The 21,117-nt window shown below is 46.7% G+C and overlaps 1 protein-coding gene across 1 annotated transcript in view; it reads left to right on the top strand.

Moving 5' to 3' along the window:
* Window positions 1-21,117, top strand: part of tasora (transcription activation suppressor a) — a 47,698-nt gene that overhangs the window by 14,765 nt on the left and 11,816 nt on the right. The window contains exons 8-17 of the mRNA XM_079889649.1: window positions 4,174-4,205; window positions 4,904-5,009; window positions 5,078-5,181; window positions 6,892-6,995; window positions 7,094-7,166; window positions 7,245-7,322; window positions 8,842-9,387; window positions 10,464-10,843; window positions 11,206-11,332; window positions 12,899-14,157. Coding sequence (XP_079745775.1) covers window positions 4,174-4,205; window positions 4,904-5,009; window positions 5,078-5,181; window positions 6,892-6,995; window positions 7,094-7,166; window positions 7,245-7,322; window positions 8,842-9,387; window positions 10,464-10,843; window positions 11,206-11,332; window positions 12,899-14,157 — 2,809 coding nt within the window. The remainder of the gene's footprint in view (window positions 1-4,173; window positions 4,206-4,903; window positions 5,010-5,077; window positions 5,182-6,891; window positions 6,996-7,093; window positions 7,167-7,244; window positions 7,323-8,841; window positions 9,388-10,463; window positions 10,844-11,205; window positions 11,333-12,898; window positions 14,158-21,117) is intronic.

Genomic DNA, 21,117 nt, shown 5'->3' with positions numbered 1-21,117 from the left:
AGACTCTCAGACTGCAGTGTAACGGAGACTGTGTGTGAGACTCTCAGACTGCAGTGTAACGGAGACTGTGTGTGAGACTCTCAGACTGCAGTGTAACAGAGACTGTGTGTGAGACTCTCAGACTGCAGTGTAACGGAGACTGTGTGTGAGACTCTCAAGCCCCTTTCACACAGAGATTCCGGAAAATACACGGATAAAGTGACCAGGGATTTGGCCCGGGTTCGTTTGATTTTGGATCATTCACACTGCCAGTGATTTTCCGGAATCAGAGAGTGCGTTCACACACAACCCGTAAAAATCCTGTAAAGACACGTGACATCGATGTGACTTTAATGTCTCAGCAGCGTCTTAAGTTTGCTTATGAGCTGCGATCTCTCTCTCTCTCTCTCTCTCTCTCTCTCTCTCTCTCTCTCTCTCTCTCTCTCTCTCTCTCTCTCTCTCTCTCTCGAAAAACCACATATTTTTCTGCATATTTTTCTCTGATTCGATCATAAACTTTCGCATTACGTACCGTTTCACAGCTGGCGAACGATCCTGGCTTCAGCGTCATCACTACGACACGGCATTATTACGGCTTTTGTTCACACAGCGCGCGTTCCGGGACTGAACACGGCAATGTTACTAGGTCCCCAACCCGGCATCGATCCCGGGTCGTGTTTGCGTTCACACAGAAGGCACTCTGGCAATTTGCCGGCAATTTCCAAGGGTTCAAAGCGCTGTGTGAAAGGGGCTTCAGACTGCAGTGTAACGGAGACTGTGTGTGTAACGGAGACTGTGTGTGAGACTCTCAGACTGCAGTGTAACAGAGACTGTGTGTGAGACTCTCAGACTGCAGTGTAACGGAGACTGTGTGTGAGACTCTCAGACTGCAGTGTAACGGAGACTGTGTGTGAGACTCTCAGACTGCAGTGTAACAGAGACTGTGTGTGAGAGACAGAGACTGTGTGTGAGACTCTCAGACTGCAGTGTAACAGAGACTGTGTGTGAGACTCTCAGACTGCAGTGTAACAGAGACTGTGTGTGAGACTCTCAGACTGCAGTGTAACGGAGACTGTGTGTGAGACTCTCAGACTGCAGTGTAACGGAGACTGTGTGTGAGACTCTCAGACTGCAGTGTAACAGAGACTGTGTGTGAGAGACAGAGACTGTGTGTGAGACTCTCAGACTGCAGTGTAACAGAGACTGTGTGTGAGACTCTCAGACTGCAGTGTAACAGAGACTGTGTGTGAGACTCTCAGACTGCAGTGTAACGGAGACTGTGTGTGAGACTCTCAGACTGCAGTGTAACGGAGACTGTGTGTGAGACTCTCAGACTGCAGTGTAACGGAGACTGTGTGTGAGACTCTCAGACTGCAGTGTAACAGAGACTGTGTGAGACTCTCAGACTGCAGTGTAACAGAGACTGTGTGTGAGACTCTCAGACTGCAGTGTAACAGAGACTGTGTGTGAGACTCTCAGACTGCAGTGTAACGGAGACTGTGTGTGAGACTCTCAGATTGCAGTGTAACGGAGACTGTGTGTGAGACAGAGACTGTGTGTGAGACTCTCAGACTGCAGTGTAACGGAGACTGTGTGTGAGACTCTCAGACTGCAGTGTAACAGAGACTGTGTGTGAGACAGAGACTGTGTGTGAGACTCTCAGACTGCAGTGTAACGGAGACTGTGTGTGAGACTCTCAGATTGCAGTGTAACGGAGACTGTGTGTGAGACTCTCAGATTGCAGTGTAACGGAGACTGTGTGTGAGACTCTCAGACTGCAGTGTAACGGAGACTGTGTGTGAGACTCTCAGATTGCAGTGTAACGGAGACTGTGTGTGAGACTCTCAGACTGCAGTGTAACAGAGACTGTGTGTGAGATTCTCAGACTGCAGTGTAACGGAGAGTGTGTGTGAGATTCTCAGACTGCAGTGTAACGGAGAGTGTGTGTGAGACTCTCAGACAGCAGTGTAACAGAGACTGTGTGTGTAACGGAGACTGTGTGTGAGACTCTCAGACTGCGGTGTAACAGAGACTGTGTGTGAGACTCTCAGACTGCAGTGTAACGGAGACTGTGTGTGAGATTCTCAGACTGCGGTGTAACAGAGACTGTGTGTGAGATTCTCAGACTGCAGTGTAACGGAGAGTGTGTGTGAGATTCTCAGACTGCAGTGTAACGGAGAGTGTGTGTGAGACTCTCAGACAGCAGTGTAACAGAGACTGTGTGTGTAACAGAGACTGTGTGTGAGACTCTCAGACTGCAGTGTAACGGAGACTGTGTGTGAGACTCTCAGACTGCAGTGTAACGGAGACTGTGTGTGAGACTCTCAGACTGCAGTGTAACGGAGACTGTGTGTGAGACTCTCAGACTGCAGTGTAACAGAGACTGTGTGAGACTCTCAGACTGCAGTGTAACGGAGACTGTGTGTGAGACTCTCAGACTGCAGTGTAACAGAGACTGTGTGTGAGACTCTCAGACTGCAGTGTAACAGAGACTGTGTGTGAGACTCTCAGACTGCAGTGTAACGGAGACTGTGTGTGAGACTCTCAGACTGCAGTGTAACGGAGACTGTGTGTGAGACTCTCAGACTGCAGTGTAACAGAGACTGTGTGAGACTCTCAGACTGCAGTGTAACAGAGACTGTGTGTGAGACTCTCAGACTGCAGTGTAACGGAGACTGTGTGTGAGACTCTCAGACTGCAGTGTAACGGAGACTGTGTGTGAGACAGAGACTGTGTGTGAGACTCTCAGACTGCAGTGTAACGGAGACTGTGTGAGACTCTCAGATTGCAGTGTAACAGAGACTGTGTGAGACTCAGACTGCAGTGTAACGGAGACTGTGTGTGAGACTCTCAGACTGCAGTGTAACAGAGACTGTGTGTGAGACTCAGACTGCAGTGTAACGGAGACTGTGTGTGAGACTCTCAGACTGCAGTGTAACAGAGACTGTGTGTGAGACTCAGACTGCAGTGTAACGGAGACTGTGTGTGAGACTCTCAGACTGCAGTGTAACGGAGACTGTGTGTGAGACTCTCAGACTGCAGTGTAACGGAGACTGTGTGTGAGACTCTCAGACTGCAGTGTAACGGAGACTGTGTGTGAGACTCTCAGACTGCAGTGTAACGGACTGTGTGTGAGACTCTCAGACTGCGGTGTAACGGAGACTGTGTGTGAGACTCTCAGACTGCAGTGTAACAGAGACTGTGTGTGAGACTCTCAGACTGCAGTGTAACGGACTGTGTGTGAGACTCTCAGACTGCGGTGTAACGGAGACTGTGTGTGAGACTCTCAGACTGCAGTGTAACAGAGACTGTGTGTGAGACTCTCAGACTGCAGTGTAACGGACTGTGTGTGAGACTCTCAGACTGCGGTGTAACAGAGACTGTGTGTGAGACTCTCAGACTGCAGTGTAACGGACTGTGTGTGAGACTCTCAGACTGCAGTGTAACGGAGACTGTGTGTGAGACTCTCAGACTGCAGTGTAACAGAGACTGTGTGTGAGACTCTCAGACTGCAGTGTAACGGACTGTGTGTGAGACTCTCAGACTGCGGTGTAACAGAGACTGTGTGTGAGATTCTCAGACTGCAGTGTAACAGAGACTGTGTGTGAGACTCTCAGACTGCAGTGTAACAGAGACTGTGTGTGAGACTCAGACTGCAGTGTAACGGAGACTGTGTGTGAGACTCTCAGACTGCAGTGTAACGGAGACTGTGTGTGAGACTCTCAGACTGCAGTGTAACAGAGACTGTGTGTGAGACTCTCAGACTGCAGTGTAACGGACTGTGTGTGAGACTCTCAGACTGCGGTGTAACGGAGACTGTGTGTGAGACTCTCAGACTGCAGTGTAACAGAGACTGTGTGTGAGACTCTCAGACTGCAGTGTAACGGACTGTGTGTGAGACTCTCAGACTGCGGTGTAACAGAGACTGTGTGTGAGATTCTCAGACTGCAGTGTAACAGAGACTGTGTGTGAGACTCTCAGACTGCAGTGTAACGGAGACTGTGTGTGAGATTCTCAGACTGCAGTGTAACGGAGAGTGTGTGTGAGATTCTCAGACTGCAGTGTAACGGAGAGTGTGTGTGAGACTCTCAGACAGCAGTGTAACAGAGACTGTGTGTGTAACGGAGACTGTGTGTGAGACTCTCAGACTGCAGTGTAACGGAGACTGTGTGTGTGTGTGTGTGTGTTCCTCAGGTCCAACTGCCAGCCGTCAGCGACGAGCAGAGGTGAGATCCAGCAGCATCTCCTGTACAACAGTTTATCTACAGTTTATCTATAACAAACACCTGCTTCTCTGAGGAAATGATCATTATAAATCTGTTTTAGGGCATCATCAACATGTTTAAACCAATGAGTAAAAAAACAGCAACCTCAGCACCTTTTGTGACTTTATATAAACAAAAAAAAAACATTCAAAACGGTATTGAAAAGCAAACAGCACAAAAATATATATATGGTTCTGTATATGAGTTGAACTTCCAGCAATTCACGATTCAGTCTTTATAAGGTTCGCTGTTGTAGGAGTTAATGTGCTTGTGAAAGTCAGATGCAGTGCTGCCAAATGATGATGTATAGGAGAAAGTGTCCCGCCTTCCAAATGAAAGAGCCAATCGGTGATTGGTAAAGTCGTGTCACTGCAGCTGAAGCTACATTTATGAGACAGTCGCTGTCAGATTTCATTGGTGATTTCAAATATGAGGTTTAACCGTAAGCTCAGTGAACAGCTCGTTCAGAGAGACAGGCGCTGCCCGAGAGGCGGGTCAAAGATGGCCGCCGAGGGGAATGACTAGCCTTAAGGGGACCTTAATGAACTGTTGTATGGAAGAAATCTTCAAATTCACCTTTGGTGGAATGGGGAAACATAAGAGCATGCGTGTCTGGAGTGCTTGTGTTTCTCACCTCCTTCTCCTCGGTGTGGCGGCAGGCCGGCGCAGCTACACGGTGTGGAGAGGGCACTTCGTGAACGAGGGGAGAGACGTGTACCAGGCCTGCCTTCGCTCGCTGTCTCAGCCCTTCCTGCCGTACAAACTGTGAGTCCCTCGCCTGTGTGTGGTAACTGTGTGCCTGTGCCGTCACTGATCAGCTGCTGTTGTCTCAGGCCGGAGAAGATCGAGATTGGTAAAGTGATGAGTCTGCAGCAGGTGAAGCAGAAGATCCCGTCCGCACTCTTCTCCTGGAGCATCTACACCGGCAGCCATGAAGGTTCAGCCTTGTTCATAATGCTTTAGCATCATTTCTTTGTTTAATGTATTGTTTAATAAAAATCACAATTATTACCATTATTTTATATTGAATTGGTCAAAACTGTGGGAATGTGCCCTATGTGAACTCCGGTAAAGAGATTGGAGATTGGTGTTCGTTATTGTAGAGTACACCATTTCCCAAATCGTTCAGCCCTGGAAGGATTACGGACGCACAGATATGAACATTTTGGCCGATACCGTTAATTCTTTATATTTTAAAGCCGATAAATCTAAATCCAAATTTTGATGTCAATTTTGAGAGCCTGATTATAAAAACAAAAGTCTCACCATTAAAATCCATGTCCCAAACTTCAACATAAATCAAACATAGACAGTACAATAGCCTATAGTGAACCAGTGTAAGATTCCTTAACTTTTAAAATTAATTTTACACTCCGATGACAAACTTTCTTTAGAGAGAGAGAGAGAGATTGAAAAAAAGAAACAAAGCAATGAAACCATGCCTAAATAATGCAGTCAAGTCATTGGACAACATTACTTGCATATAAAGAATGAAAATGCAGATCTCATGGATGTATAAAAGGGAATAGCCTCCGCACGGACAATAATGACAATCTCATTTTTAAACCATATTGTTGATGAAATAATACGAGAAAAATTAAAGTGCTGGTTATAATTAATAATGCATCAATGTTTTTGCAACAACAACAAGAAAAACCTCGAAAATTAATATTACTATTTCAAATGACAGCATTGCTGTTTGAGCTGTGTGTGACGCTGAAGAGCTGAATGAACAGTAGGACACTTTATATAAAGAAAAACTATTAGATGGTTAATTAACTCGATGAAACGCATCCTAATGAGATTAATTATATATTTATATACAATATAAACTTAATATTACAACTTATATCGGCACAAAATGATGCGAATGCACAAGTGAACTTGAGCTAAGTCAGAATATGTAACTCCTGTTGTGGATGCGCTCTTACCGTAACAACACATTGAAACGCAGAAACCAAACCAAAGAATTCACAACGTTTTATTACTATAGTGTTCTCTTTATAATGTTATGTTTTCTGACCGTCCCAATCATAGTTATTAATGTTGTGCATTGCTGTTTGAGCTGTTGCGCTGAAGCTAAAGATGATCACCCACCGCTTTATTACCGCATTAATTAACCAAACGCATCCTATATGTGATCATATACACAAAATAAACATCAAATTACAAATACACAAACTTGTCTGTGCTAGTCATGAAGGTGTAACTCGGTTGTCAATGCGCTTATATAATATTATTATTATTATTATATATTGGCCTTAATATGTCAGCCTAATTTTCTCATTGGGCCAATATCGATAACTGTAAAAATGAGCATATATCGGCCGATACAGTTATGGTATTCTGTCCAAATATAACTATTCAAGTCATCTGGTGAACATCCCTGTGTTTTCACACATCGCTATGTATTTAGACACTGCGATGCAATATAGTGCGGCCCTAATGTCGACAATTTAAAAAATGCCAACTAGTCAAAGTGAGGGATATGTGTCACGATATGCAGTCGAGTTTTCAGCACGTGATTATTTAGTGATGTGTAGGTTTATTTGTTTGGTTTTGCACATGTATTGTAGGGATGTTAAAGTTGCATTGAGTAGAGGAAGGATAATATACCGTGAATAATGTCTGTGGTTTGTTTTGGCAGTGTCTAAGAGTGGCATGTTCTGCAGTCTGTTCGACGTGGTGGAGAAGGACAAGTCCCCGAAGAGTCTGAGCGCTCTGCTGCAGAAGCTGGAGGAGCAGGGTCTGGTGAGCGGCCTCCACTCCTGCTGATGATGTTCACGAGCTAACACTCGTGCTGATGATGTGGCTGTCGCTCACGAGCTGACTGGTCTCTGTCTCTGCAGGTGCTGGTGAACATGGTGAAGGACCGAGGCTTTCTCTTCTTGCTCTCTGCCAGTCAGATGGCCAACTCAAGCGGTATGATCTAATGATGGCGAGACTGCAGTGTAAAACTAGTCGATCTCTGAAATATTTCAAATGTCTTTGATTTTACAGAGCGACGAGGCGGCTGGAAAATGTCGTGTATACAAGCACTTTTTATTTACCGAGAGAAGCGCGAGCTGTTGAAGAGCAGTGAGTATCTGGAGACACCGTTAAACTGACATGAACCTTCTTAAAGGGACAGTTCACCCAAAAATGAAAATTCTGTCATCATTTACTCTCCCTCAAGTAGTTCCAAACCTGTATGATTTCCTTTCTTCTGCTGAACACAAAAGAAGATATTTTAAAGAAGGTTGGTAATTAAACAGTTGCTGGTCCCCATTGACTTCCATAGTAGGAAAAAAAAATACTATGGATGTCATTGGGGGTCCATCAGTCGTTTGGTTACCGACTTTCTTCACTCTATCTTCTTTTGTGTTCAGTAGAAGAAAGAAAGTCATAAAGGTTTGGAACTACTTGAGGGAGAGTAAATGATGACAGAATTTTCATTTTTGGGTGAACTATCCCTTTTAAAACCAGAAACATGTTTAATGCAAACACAGACGCGAATGCTTGGCCAAAATATTGCCAGCACATTGGTTTAACATATTTCATTAACTCAGGGAAGTGATCGTATTAACTTCAAATGTCTGTGCTGTTAAACTGATGCTATCAATCATGCGTCTAGTCATAAACATACACTGTTTATCTTATTATAGCTAACGTGCTCAGTGAGCTTCTCTTCAAACTACTGTCATAATGATACAGACATTTCAGGAGTCGGTACCAATACCAATATCCATGTTTCCATCCAGTTGTGAATTTAACAGATATGGCATAAAACATTTGATGTGTTCAAGAGAACAAAATCGTCACTTCCTGGGAAACTGGAACAAAATATCAGTAATAAAACTGAGTTTCTGCAATCGGCTCTTTTCCCTCCATCATAAACGAGTGTGTCTCAGAGCGTCAGTCGAAACTCAATAACCGCTGTCATGATCTCTAGCGTTGGGATGCTGGTGTTTGTGAACACACTCGTGTGAGACGCTTCTGGAGGGAATTAAACCGAATCATTCTGATCACACACTTCGGCTCCGGCGTTTCAGAAACACCAAACCAACATCTGAGATGCTGCGATGCGATTGGTCCGCTGGTTAGTCCAGTTAACCAATCACAGCTGACGCTGAAGGAAAGTCACCGGAGTTTATTGTTGCACATCAAGGGATTTAATCAGTAAATGTGTTTCCATCGTAGTTTATGAGCATGTCTTCTTATCGGATAAAAAGTGTTTCCAGCTCAATTGTTTGCACATTTTTAGAATCTCTGTAGATGATCATTTTGGATATTTCAAGAAAACATGAATTATTATTGCCTTATGATGGAGGATAAAAGAGCCAGTGTCTTCCCTGATATCAGCAACATCCTTTTTATTTATTTTTACAGAATCTCCCAGTAAGTGACAGTTTTGTTCTCTTGAACACATGACAGAAACGCTGCTTCATTAGCAAATGTTTTATGCCATATTCCAACCCTGCATAAGTTAAATTCACAACTTTAAATGGAAACATGGCATTCACACACACTGTACGAAAAGCTGTCTGCGTTCTCATATTTGCAGTAGAGTATGTTTCAGGCTCAGGTCGCACTAATCTTAATGTTTGTGTTTGTGAAGCGTCGGCTCCCTGCAGGCCCGTGTCCTCCGAGCGCTGGGGTCCCGTCATGCCCCAGCACGAGTCGTTCGTGTCCGCCCTTCACTCGGCCCTGAGCAAGGCTCGCGCCGACCCCCCCGCCGACCCCAGTGCCTGCGTACAGCAGGCGGTGTGCGAATACCTCACCAACCTGCGCCTGGGCAAACCCGTGCAGCGCGTCAGGACCGACTACGACCCCAAGCTGGACGTGCGGGAGAAGCTGTTCCCCGCTCCCCGGCAGAAGACCAACTGGGAGCCCTTCCTGCGGCCCTACATCTACAGCCCGGGCCTGTTCACGCTGGCCCACGGCAGCCTGAAGACTGCGGTGGAGGAGCTGGGGGGCGCCGGGAGCGCTCAGGAGAACCCCGAGAGGGTGAAGGAGCTGCTGGAGCTCATCCAGCTCAACAAGAAGAGCTCGCAGGGGAGCGCAGGGGCGCCCGAGGCCGCGGAGAAGAGGAAGGGGGAGCCCCACACTCCTGAAGGACCCACAAAACGCCAGAGGAACAAACCCAGCGGAGAACTCAGGGAAGGTGAGGAGATTCTGGGTAATCTGGGGGAGTAGATGAAGAATGAAGATGCAGAGTTTACATTCATCAGTGCAAAGGTTCATTTCTGAATCGTGTCTGCACTGAATAGTTAAAGTTCACATTTATTTGTATAGCACATTTAAAAGCGACCAAAGTGCTTAACAATGTCAGGATACACACACAAATAGACAGAGAACAGAGAATGTCACAGTATCAGAACTCATCTCGAGAGGTTAGGGAGCACAGCTGGGTCTAAAGCATCGACGTGAAGATGACTCCTCCAGAGATCAGGAGCGGCCACTGAGAGGCTTCGACAGCATTAGATTCGCTTTTGATCGTACGTTCGACTTGTGTACCTGCCAGGGTCAGACATCTTCATAAAGGAGAAATATTTGCCCTTGGAATTGATTCCCATGGACCTTCTTAGGGGCAATTTTTAATTTTATAATGACCTTATTAGATGTGTCTGTTGTTAGGGCTGCCCTATCAAAAGATTCTCCTGGTAATCATTCGCATAAGCCATTAGTCGACTAGTCGCATGTTTATGATATTAATTTAATTACTTTAATATATTGGGGGGAGGGGGTGAGTTGGTTTCAGAACTGAATATTATAATATTATATGTAACAATAACATATTAACATTGTTCTACTAACATTGTTCTGCGATACAGTACTGTAGATACTAAACCATAATAATGAGCCTTTAATCTTTAGCCAAATCACGAGCCAATTTGGCATGTTACTTATTATGTTTACTCACTTTGCTGGGGAAGTCCATGTAAGACAAATCTGTCATTTAGCGCAATTAATTAGTTAATATCAAACCCTGTATACACACACACACACACACACACACATATGTTTTATTGTACAGTGTCATTCCTTGTCTTGATTTTAGAGCCTGTTATTTGCGAGGCTGGTCACAGGTGTCAGTCATTAATGCTCTGTCTCTCTCTCTCTCTCCCTCTCCCTCTCCCTCTCCCTCTCCCTCTCCCTCTCCCTCTCCCTCTCCCTCTCCCTCTCTCTCTCCCTCTCCCTCTCTCTCTCTCTCTCTCTCTCTCTCTCTCTCTCTCTCAGCGGACGAGAGGCAGTCCACTCCTCATCTCTCTGATGTCCTGAGCACTTGTGGTCTTCAGGACACGGACCTGAGGAAGGACAAGTCTCAGAGTGCGCTGAAGGTCATGCAGATGCTGGACAGCTTCGGGAAGAGCAGTCTCGACACAGACCTGCGCAAAGACAAGACCCACGGGGCGCTCGAGGTCATCAAGCTGATCGACAACCTGACCCGAGTGTCCTCCGAGTCGCCTGCGGACTCCGAGATGAAGGACGGCGAGGACATCTCTGACGCCGCTCTGTTCGACAGCATGCTGAGACTCGGCCTCCCCACGGACCGAGACATCGACCTGAGGAAGAGGTTCATCGACGAGGAGGAGCCCGAGAGGACCGACGGTCTCGAGGTAGATCACGGTGCTCAACAACTCAGCGTTTACACCTTCACTGTTCACGTGTGTACTTTGATCTTAACTCTATTTATGTATTATTCTCAGGTTAGGTTAAGTAAGTCAAGCCTATATTCTGTTGAATGTGGAGCGATAAGTAATCAGTTTTTACACCAGCAAACATTTAATAAATATAAAGATGAAAACCAGGAGCAGATGTCTGAATACTTCTGCACGTCCTGGTGTGTGTTCTTTACTTAAATAACAGCTGCTAGTTTCACATCTAGCCGAAGTATTGTTTCTTTTTATGATAGTCTGCATTTCTCCAGTGATGTGGTTTAAAAGCCGGTCTGGATGCTGATGCTGAGTTTGTGTTTCAGGAGGAGACGGCCGGAAGCCTGAGCAGTTTAGAAGCATTCAGCCCGTGTTCAGACTCAGGCGGACAGCAGCGCGGCGTTAACCTGCTCGGGGAGAAGACCATCCCATGGGTGCTGATCCCCATCACAGGTACAGGCACTGAGGAAGAGGCGGCACACCTGTCTCAGAATGACCTTGCAAGTTCATATCAGCAAAAACGTTTGTTTTTTACAGTCGGTATTATGTTATTATGCATTTTAAGTTAGCAAGGCCAATAGAGGGAATGCGTTAGTCTCGCGGGACCAGACCTTCAGGCTGACGGCAGAAGCTCTGGACTCTATCGCAGCTTTTCTTGGCCAAGACGACGTTTGACTGACATGTAACGCAGCCAATCACAATTAGTTTTGTTTTGCGTCATGTTTAGGGGCATGAAAATGTATTGTCGATGCCGAAACACAGTCCCTGACAGTCTTCTGAGTGGCAGAAGAGCTGCTGTGTGGCTGGAGTTAACAGGGGAAACAGACGATTATGGTAAAATAATGAATTAAACTAAAGGTTGGACTTGATATAGTGTTCCTCACAAAGATCCAGTGATCCATGGATATTGATATGCAGCCAGGAAATAAATAAATCAAATTTACATGTGAACGCTTGACATAAATACAATATCGGTAGGTCTAAATCCGGGTGATCACTCATATCAATGTTATATATATCATCATATCGTCCAGCACTAAAACTTGTATAGTTTTTGTCAGTGTTTAATTAAAAACATCCAATTAGGCAGAATATTTATACATATTTATGTTATATATTGTATTGACAACTCATCAATTAAAGGTTGTATCAGTGATTTCAGGCCCAAAAAAAAAAAAAGGATCACTTTTTTTGGGGGCCTGAAATCACTGATACAACCTTTAATATATACAATATGTACAATAATAGGGTATGATTTTACCCCTAAATTCAGCATATCTGATATATATTCTACTATATATTCAACTGCAAATCCACGTTTCTCTGCCTGGATCCAGTTGTTTCTGTGAATTGCAGGATCCATTTGCTTCTCTGTTCTGTAGCTTTCAGAAGTCTGTAAAAATATATCTCAGATTTCTTGTCAAATTCAGTTGTACAGTCGATCTCAAAGCTCTTTCCTGTTTTAGAAATGTCGCTGTGTTTCTGCCACTCAGACTGTCACTACACCGATGGTTTTGTCACACGCATACACTCTACAAGTCCTGACATAATGAAATATGAAAGACTGTAAAGGCCCTGATATACGGGGAAGTTCTTGTGTCAATCTTTACAGAAAGATTGCTTTTCTCAAGCTGTTTCAAACTCCCAAAACAAACTCCAAACAAACTTCACTTTGTCATGATTTAGTTTGAAGTGACGTCACTCCAGTTTGTTCTTTGATTTAGTATATCAGGGCCGTAAGAGAACTACCTTTGTTTGAACCATGTGGACGATTTTTCGAGATTTTTCAGCACATTTCCACTTGTAAGACACATTTACAGCTAGAGATTTGGAGGGTCTTATTTTGTTTGAATGACCTCTGGTCTTAAGAAACAATCTGTATAGTAAAAAGCTCTATATAAATAAAGGTGACTTGACTTAAAAACATCTTCTTTGCTGAGGATTACATTTTATAGTTTATCAATTCATGTACGTTATTTACAGTTTTTAGAATGTTAATTTTCTAAATTGCTCGCTTAGGTCTGAAAACGGAGAGATATTCCCAGAGACAGATGGACTATCCTGAAGACCCCCGCTTCCTCCAGAACCCGGTTGTGTCCACACACACCACGCCGGACAAGAAGGACCTGTCCCCCGCCTACCAGCCCGACAGCAGCAACACCGCGGAGGACCCGGAGGATCAGACCGGAGCAGCGGATGAGGACGAGCCCGTCCCTCCGGCGGAGGCCCCTGAGAGCCACGCTCCTGCAGACGGAGCCCCTGCGCTGGGTTCGAGCGGTGGTGTCGACCTCATAGTGGACGAGCAGATCTCCGGCTTCTCCAGTGAGGTCGAGCAGCTCTTGAGGAACAGACACATTTATTATGTGTCTTGTTTAAGCACTGAGGACTCGCGAGGAGCGCCCAAGACTCCAGTTCTGCCACTCTCTGATTACGTCTCAAACTTCAACACACCCTTCCCTGTCACCAACTACATCAGCTCTTTCCGGGACAGCCTGAAGATGTTCATAGACTCCCGGAGTGCCAGTGGACAGCGTTCAGCTCAGGAAGACGTGTCTTCGTCCACTTCTGCAAGTGAAGTTACTTCAAATGTCCCTGATACGTCCTCCAGCATTAATCCTTGTGCTTCCTCTCCTTCCACCACTAAACCGGACACTTTTGAGTCGTCTCTGAGACCATGTTCCCCTTCTAGTGCCCTGCCGGACTCAGTGACACCACACCACTCAAGTGTGCCTGACCCTGATGTGCACGAACGTCCCCGAATGCTGTGGCCGTCAGAGCAGGACTCGGAGAGCCAGCAGACCCGGGAAGCCAGCAGCACTAGCACTCTTCCTCAGGGCTCACCGGAGATGAACGGTGGTTCGCTGGCTGAGACTACGGAGACTGTGGAGGGTCAGACGGCACACACGCACGCTGAAGACGTCCCGATGGCCCACACATACACACACGCTGAAGACGTCCCGATGGCCCACACATACACACACACTGAAGACGTCCCGATGGCCTACACACATCCTAAAGACTTCCCCATGGCCCACACACACACACACGCTGAAGACGTCCCGATGGCCCACACACACGCTGAAGACGTCCCGATGGCCCACACACACGCTAAAGAGGTCCCGATGGAGCACGCGCTCAGCTCCATCATCCATCAGCTGCAGCCAGAGGTCATCAGTAACCTGGTGGAGATCCTCAAAGGAGTTCAGAAGAACTCGGTTCACTTCTACATCCATTCCACCAATGAGGAGGAGGAGAGTGACGTTTGCTGGGAAATAAAGGTACGTGTGTGTCCAATGTGTGAGGAAATCCCACACCATTGTTCTTCAGAGTGTGGTACAGATGGGCACTTCAGTATAGAGTGATTTCTGCTGTTCTGTACACCTGTGTTTAGTGCTCTCCTCCATCTGTGTTTAGTGCCTGTGTTTAGTGCCCTCCTCCACCTGTGTTTAATGCTTGTGTTTAGTGCCCTCCGGCTATGTTTAGTGCCTGTGTTTAGTGCCCTCCTCCACCTGTGTTTAGTGTAGGGCTGTCGCGGTGAAGGATTTTCCCTTGCGGTAATTTTGAGTGGCTCAATAGCGCGATATGCGGTTTTACCGCATTTATTAATTTATTTTGATTTATTTATATTTATTTGTTGCTATATAAATAAGTGTCACGATGTGGTTAGCATGCACAAAAACGAGTACATTTTCAGTAACCAATAAACCGAAACTAAACAGCGTATCTGCGCATTGAAAGCCTGTCACTCAGCGCGCAGTTGTTACGGCAACGGAGTGAGTCTTTGAGTGAGTCATTAAACCATTCATTCAACAACACGTTCAAAAACGCTGATTGATTCATTAAAAGATAATAATGAAACAAGGTTAATTATTTTTAACTTTGAGCTCCACTTTTCAAGGCTCAGCTAACCAGCAATGCGTGACTCACTGAGTTTTGTTTCCCGCGACTGCGAGTTCCTCGCGCTGTGGATGCTGACCAGCGCTGTCGCTGATGCCATTCATGGTAAATGCCCTTTATTTTAAACGTTAAAAGGATGACAGGACAAATATTTAACTTTCCTTGGACACGGCAACCTTTTCACGAATATGACTTGACCTCAAAGACAGACGCAGGTAATCGCACGCGCTCAGTCGATCACTCTCTTCACTGTCTGTTTAGGCAAGTGCAAATCCACGAAGCCTCTGTACAAATCACCATGATAAAATCATGATTGCCACGTCTTATTATCATTATTAACTTATTTAACATTTAAACATTCAATACACATGCACGAAGTTCAAAACAAGAAGGGTATAGCCTTATGAAAAAAGAAAACAAGCGAATATCGCGGTTGCTGCGGTTACTTGAATTCCTCTGCGGTTGGCTTGTCAGTAGCGCGGTACTGCAATATTGCGGTTATCGCGACAGCCCTAGTTTAGTGCCCTCCTCCACCTGTGCTCTCCATCTGTGTTTAGTGCTCTCCAGCTATGTTTAGTGCCCTCCACCTGTGTTTAGTGCCCTCCTCCACCTGTGTTTAGTGCCTCCATCTGTGTTTAGTGCTTGTGTTTAGTGCTCTCCATCTGTGTTTAGTGCTTGTGTTTAGTGATCTCCGGCTATGTTTAGTGCCCTCCACCTGTGTTTAGTGCCTCCACCTGTGTTTAGTGCCCTCCACCTGTGTTTAGTGCCTCCACCTGTGTTTAGTGCTTGTGTTTAGTGCTCTCCAGCTATGTTTAGTGCCCTCCACCTGTGTTTAGTGCCCTCCACCTGTGTTTAGTGCTTGTGTTTAGTGCTCTCCAGCTATGTTTAGTGCCCTCCACCTGTGTTTAGTGCCCTCCACCTGTGTTTAGTGCTTGTTTAGTGCCCTCCGGCTGTGTTTAGTGCCCTCCGGCTGTGTTTAGTGCTTGTGTTTAGTGCCCTCCACCTGTGTTTAGTGCCCTCCACCTGTGTTTAGTGCCTGTGTTTAGTGCCCTCCTCCACCTGTGTTTAGTGCCCTCCTCCACCTGTGCCCTCCACCTGTGTTTAGTGCTTGTTTAGTGCCCTCCGGCTGTGTTTAGTGCCCTCCGGCTGTGTTTAGTGCCTGTGTTTAGTGCCCTCCACCTGTGTTTAGTGCCCTCCGGCTGTGTTTAGTGCCTGTGTTTAGTGCCCTCCTCCACCTGTGTTTAGTGCCCTCCTCCACCTGTGCTCTCCATCTGTGTTTAGTGCTCTCCAGCTATGTTTAGTGCCCTCCACCTGTGTTTAGTGCCCTCCTCCACCTGTGTTTAGTGCCTCCATCTGTGTTTAGTGCTTGTGTTTAGTGCTCTCCATCTGTGTTTAGTGCTTGTGTTTAGTGATCTCCGGCTATGTTTAGTGCCTCCACCTGTGTTTAGTGCCTGTGTTTAGTGCTCTCCAGCTATGTTTAGTGCCCTCCACCTGTGTTTAGTGCCCTCCACCTGTGTTTAGTGCTTGTGTTTAGTGCTCTCCAGCTATGTTTAGTGCCCTCCACCTGTGTTTAGTGCCCTCCACCTGTGTTTAGTGCTTGTTTAGTGCCCTCCGGCTGTGTTTAGTGCCCTCCGGCTGTGTTTAGTGCTTGTGTTTAGTGCCCTCCACCTGTGTTTAGTGCCCTCCGGCTGTGTTTAGTGCTTGTGTTTAGTGCCCTCCGGCTGTTTTTAGTGCTTGTGTTTAGTGCCCTCCGGCTGTGTTTAGTGCCTGTGTTTAGTGCCCTCCACCTGTGTTTAGTGCCCTCCGGCTGTGTTTAGTGCCCTCCACCTGTTTAGTGCCCTCCACCTGTGTTTAGTGCCCTCCGCCTGTTTAGTGCCCTCCACCTTTGTTTAGTGCCCCTCCACCTGTGTTTAGTGCCTGTGTTTAGTGTCCTCCACCTGTGTTTAGTGCCTGTGTTTAGTGTCCTCCACCTGTGTTTAGTGTCCTCCACCTGTGTTTAGTGTCCTCCACCTGTGTTTAGTGCCTGTGTTTAGTGTCCTCCACCTGTGTTTAGTGCCTGTGTTTAGTGTCCTCCACCTGTGTTTAGTGCCTGTGTTTAATGCCCTCCACCTGTGTTTAGTGCCTGTGTTTAGTGCCCTCCACCTGTGTTTAGTGCCTGTGTTTAGTGTCCTCCACCTGTGTTTAGTGCCCTCCACCTGTGTTTAGTGCCCTCCACCTGTGTTTAGTGCCTGTGTTTAGTGCCCTCCACCTGTGTTTAGTGCCTGTGTTTAGTGCCCTCCACCTGTGTTTAGTGCCTGTGTTTAGTGTCCTCCACCTGTGTTTAGTGTCCTCCACCTGTGTTTAGTGTCCTCCACCTGTGTTTAGTGCCTGTGTTTAGTGCTCTCCAGCTATGTTTAGTGCCCTCCACCTGTGTTTAGTGCCCTCCACCTGTGTTTAGTGCTTGTTTAGTGCCCTCCGGCTGTGTTTAGTGCCCTCCGGCTGTTTTTAGTGCTTGTGTTTAGTGCCTGTGTTTAGTGCCCTCCACCTGTGTTTAGTGCCCTCCACCTGTGTTTAGTGCCTGTGTTTAATGCCCTCCACCTGTGTTTAGTGCCTGTGTTTAGTGCCCTCCACCTGTGTTTAGTGCCTGTGTTTAGTGTCCTCCACCTGTGTTTAGTGCCTCCACCTGTGTTTAGTGCTTGTGTTTAGTGCTCTCCAGCTATGTTTAGTGCCCTCCACCTGTGTTTAGTGCCCTCCACCTGTGTTTAGTGCTTGTTTAGTGCCCTCCACCTGTGTTTAGTGCCCTCCACCTGTGTTTAGTGCTTGTTTAGTGCCCTCCGGCTGTGTTTAGTGCCCTCCGGCTGTTTTTAGTGCTTGTGTTTAGTGCCTGTGTTTAGTGTCCTCCACCTGTGTTTAGTGCCCTCCACCTGTGTTTAGTGCCTGTGTTTAATGCCCTCCACCTGTGTTTAGTGCCTGTGTTTAGTGCCCTCCACCTGTGTTTAGTGCCTGTGTTTAGTGTCCTCCACCTGTGTTTAGTGCCTCCACCTGTGTTTAGTGCTTGTGTTTAGTGCTCTCCAGCTATGTTTAGTGCCCTCCACCTGTGTTTAGTGCCCTCCACCTGTGTTTAGTGCTTGTTTAGTGCCCTCCGGCTGTGTTTAGTGCCCTCCGGCTGTTTTTAGTGCTTGTGTTTAGTGCCTGTGTTTAGTGTCCTCCACCTGTGTTTAGTGCCCTCCACCTGTGTTTAGTGCCTGTGTTTAATGCCCTCCACCTGTGTTTAGTGCCTGTGTTTAGTGCCCTCCACCTGTGTTTAGTGCCTGTGTTTAGTGTCCTCCACCTGTGTTTAGTGCCCTCCACCTGTGTTTAGTGCTTGTGTTTAGTGCTCTCCAGCTATGTTTAGTGCCCTCCACCTGTGTTTAGTGCTTGTTTAGTGCCCTCCGGCTGTGTTTAGTGCCCTCCGGCTGTGTTTAGTGCCCTCCACCTGTGTTTAGTGCCCTCCACCTGTGTTTAGTGCTTGTGTTTAGTGCCCTCCGGCTGTGTTTAGTGCCTGTGTTTAGTGCCCTCCACCTGTGTTTAGTGCCCTCCGGCTGTGTTTAGTGCCCTCCACCTGTTTAGTGCCCTCCACCTGTGTTTAGTGCCCTCCACCTGTGTTTAGTGCCCTCCACCTGTGTTTAGTGCCCTCCACCTGTGTTTAGTGCCCTCCACCTTTGTTTAGTGCCCCTCCACCTGTGTTTAGTGCCTTTGTTTAGTGTCCTCCACCTGTGTTTAGTGCCTGTGTTTAGTGTCCTCCACCTGTGTTTAGTGTCCTCCACCTGTGTTTAGTGCCTGTGTTTAGTGTCCTCCACCTGTGTTTAGTGCCTGTGTTTAGTGTCCTCCACCTGTGTTTAGTGCCTGTGTTTAATGCCCTCCACCTGTGTTTAGTGCCTGTTTAGTGCCCTCCACCTGTGTTTAGTGCCTGTGTTTAGTGTCCTCCACCTGTGTTTAGTGTCCTCCACCTGTGTTTAGTGCCTGTGTTTAGTGCCCTCCACCTGTGTTTAGTGCCTGTGTTTAGTGTCCTCCACCTGTGTTTAATGCCCTCCACCTGTGTTTAGTGCCTGTGTTTAGTGCCCTCCACCTGTGTTTAGTGCTTGTGTTTAGTGCCCTCCACCTGTGTTTAGTGTCCTCCACCTGTGTTTAGTGCCTGTGTTTAGTGCCCTCCACCTGTGTTTAGTGCCTGTTTAGTGTCCTCCACCTGTGTTTAGTGTCCTCCACCTGTGTTTAGTGCCTGTGTTTAGTGCCCTCCACCTGTGTTTAGTGCCTGTGTTTAGTGTCCTCCACCTGTGTTTAATGCCCTCCACCTGTGTTTAGTGCCTGTGTTTAGTGCCCTCCACCTGTGTTTAGTGCTTGTGTTTAGTGCCCTCCACCTGTGTTTAGTGTCCTCCACCTGTGTTTAGTGTCCTCCACCTGTGTTTAGTGTCCTCCACCTGTGTTTAGTGTCCTCCACCTGTGTTTAGTGTCCTCCACCTGTGTTTAGTGTCCTCCACCTGTGTTTAGTGTCCTCCACCTGTGTTTAGTGCCTGTGTTTAGTGTCCTCCACCTGTGTTTAATGCCCTCCACCTGTGTTTAGTGCCTGTGTTTAGTGCCCTCCACCTGTGTTTAGTGCTTGTGTTTAGTGCCCTCCACCTGTGTTTAGTGTCCTCCACCTGTGTTTAGTGTCCTCCACCTGTGTTTAGTGTCCTCCACCTGTGTTTAGTGTCCTCCACCTGTGTTTAGTGCCTGTGTTTAGTGCCTGTGTTTAGTGCCTGTGTTTAGTGCCCTCCACCTGTGTTTAGTGCCTGTGTTTAGTGCTTGTGTTTAGTGCCCTCCACCGGTGTTTAGTGCCTGTGTTTAGTGTCCTCCACCTGTGTTTAGTGTCCTCCACCTGTGTTTAGTGCCTGTGTTTAGTGCTTGTGTTTAGTGCCCTCCACCGGTGTTTAGTGCCTGTGTTTAGTGCCCTCCACCTGTGTTTAGTGTCCTCCACCTGTGTTTAGTGCCTGTGTTTAGTGTCCTCCACCTGTGTTTAGTGCCTGTGTTTAGTGCCCTCCACCTGTGTTTAGTGCCTGTGTTTAGTGCCCTCCACCTGTGTTTAGTGCCTGTGTTTAGTGCCCTCCACCTGTGTTTAGTGCCTTTGTTTAATGCCCTCCACCTGTGTTTAGTGCCCTCCACCTGTGTTTAGTGCCTGTGTTTAGTGCCCTCCACCTGTGTTTAGTGTCCTCCACCTGTGTTTAGTGCCTGTGTTTAGTGCCCTCCACCTGTGTTTAGTGTCCTCCACCTGTGTTTAGTGCCTGTGTTTAGTGCCCTCCACCTGTGTTTAGTGCCTGTGTTTAGTGCCCTCCGCCTGTGTTTAATGCCTGTGTTTAGTGCCCTCCACCTGTGTTTAGTGTCCTCCACCTGTGTTTAGTGCCTGTGTTTAATGCCCTCCACCTGTGTTTAGTGCCTGTGTTTAGTGTCCTCCACCTGTGTTTAGTGCCTGTGTTTAGTGTCCTCCACCGGTGTTTAGTACCTGTGTTTAATGCCCTCCACCTGTGTTTAGTGCCTGTGTTTAGTGTCCTCCACCTGTGTTTAGTGCCTGTGTTTAGTGTCCTCCACCTGTGTTTAGTGCCTGTGTTTAGTGTCCTCCACCGGTGTTTAGTACCTGTGTTTAGTAGGGCTGTGTTGAAAAAATCGATTCACCGATTCTGAATCGATTTTCATATTAATTTCTAAAGATCGATCCGTAACTCAGAGGATCGATTTTCCCCGTGAACTTTAACTTTCCGCGTCATTGAATTCACGCATGCGCGCGAGGTGGAAGGACATTAAAACAACGTCAGTAACGTTAAGCAAGCGGTTGCTTTGAAAACTCCAGAAACGCTCAAAGCTCCGATCTGGCCACAGTCTATGGATCTGGCACCATTTCGGGTTCAGAATCAGAAGCAATGCAGAGAACGAGCTTGACAAAAGCAATGGTTTTCTAAAGGTTTTGTAAGTTCAAATTTTATTTACATTCTGATAGAAATGCGCGGTTGGCGGTTACAGCCGCGGACTCCGCGGATAAACCGTGGATCGGGCGGATGACGTGACGAAAAATTATATTTTCGGATGGGTGGCGGGCGGTTAACCAATCATATAAAAAATATATGCATACATTAAGCGGATGGCGGGCGGGTGCTGTTTTGAAAATTGGTCAAAAACGTTGGTGCGGACGGATGCGTTTTGTGATGCGGTTGAAATAATAGCCCATCCGCACATCTCGTTGTCTGTTTACTGTGAAGCCAGTAACCAACAATCTGTTTACATTTGCACTGGCTTAGAACAAATGTGTTCTAAATGTTGATCATTAAAATAAAAAATAAAGGTGCATTTGCATC

Source organism: Squalius cephalus (genome assembly GCF_949319135.1).
Source record: "Squalius cephalus genome assembly, chromosome: 13".
NCBI lineage: Eukaryota > Metazoa > Chordata > Actinopteri > Cypriniformes > Leuciscidae > Squalius > Squalius cephalus.
The sequence above is the reverse complement of the archived record's forward strand: the minus strand, read 5'-3'. Positions and strand labels throughout refer to the sequence as shown.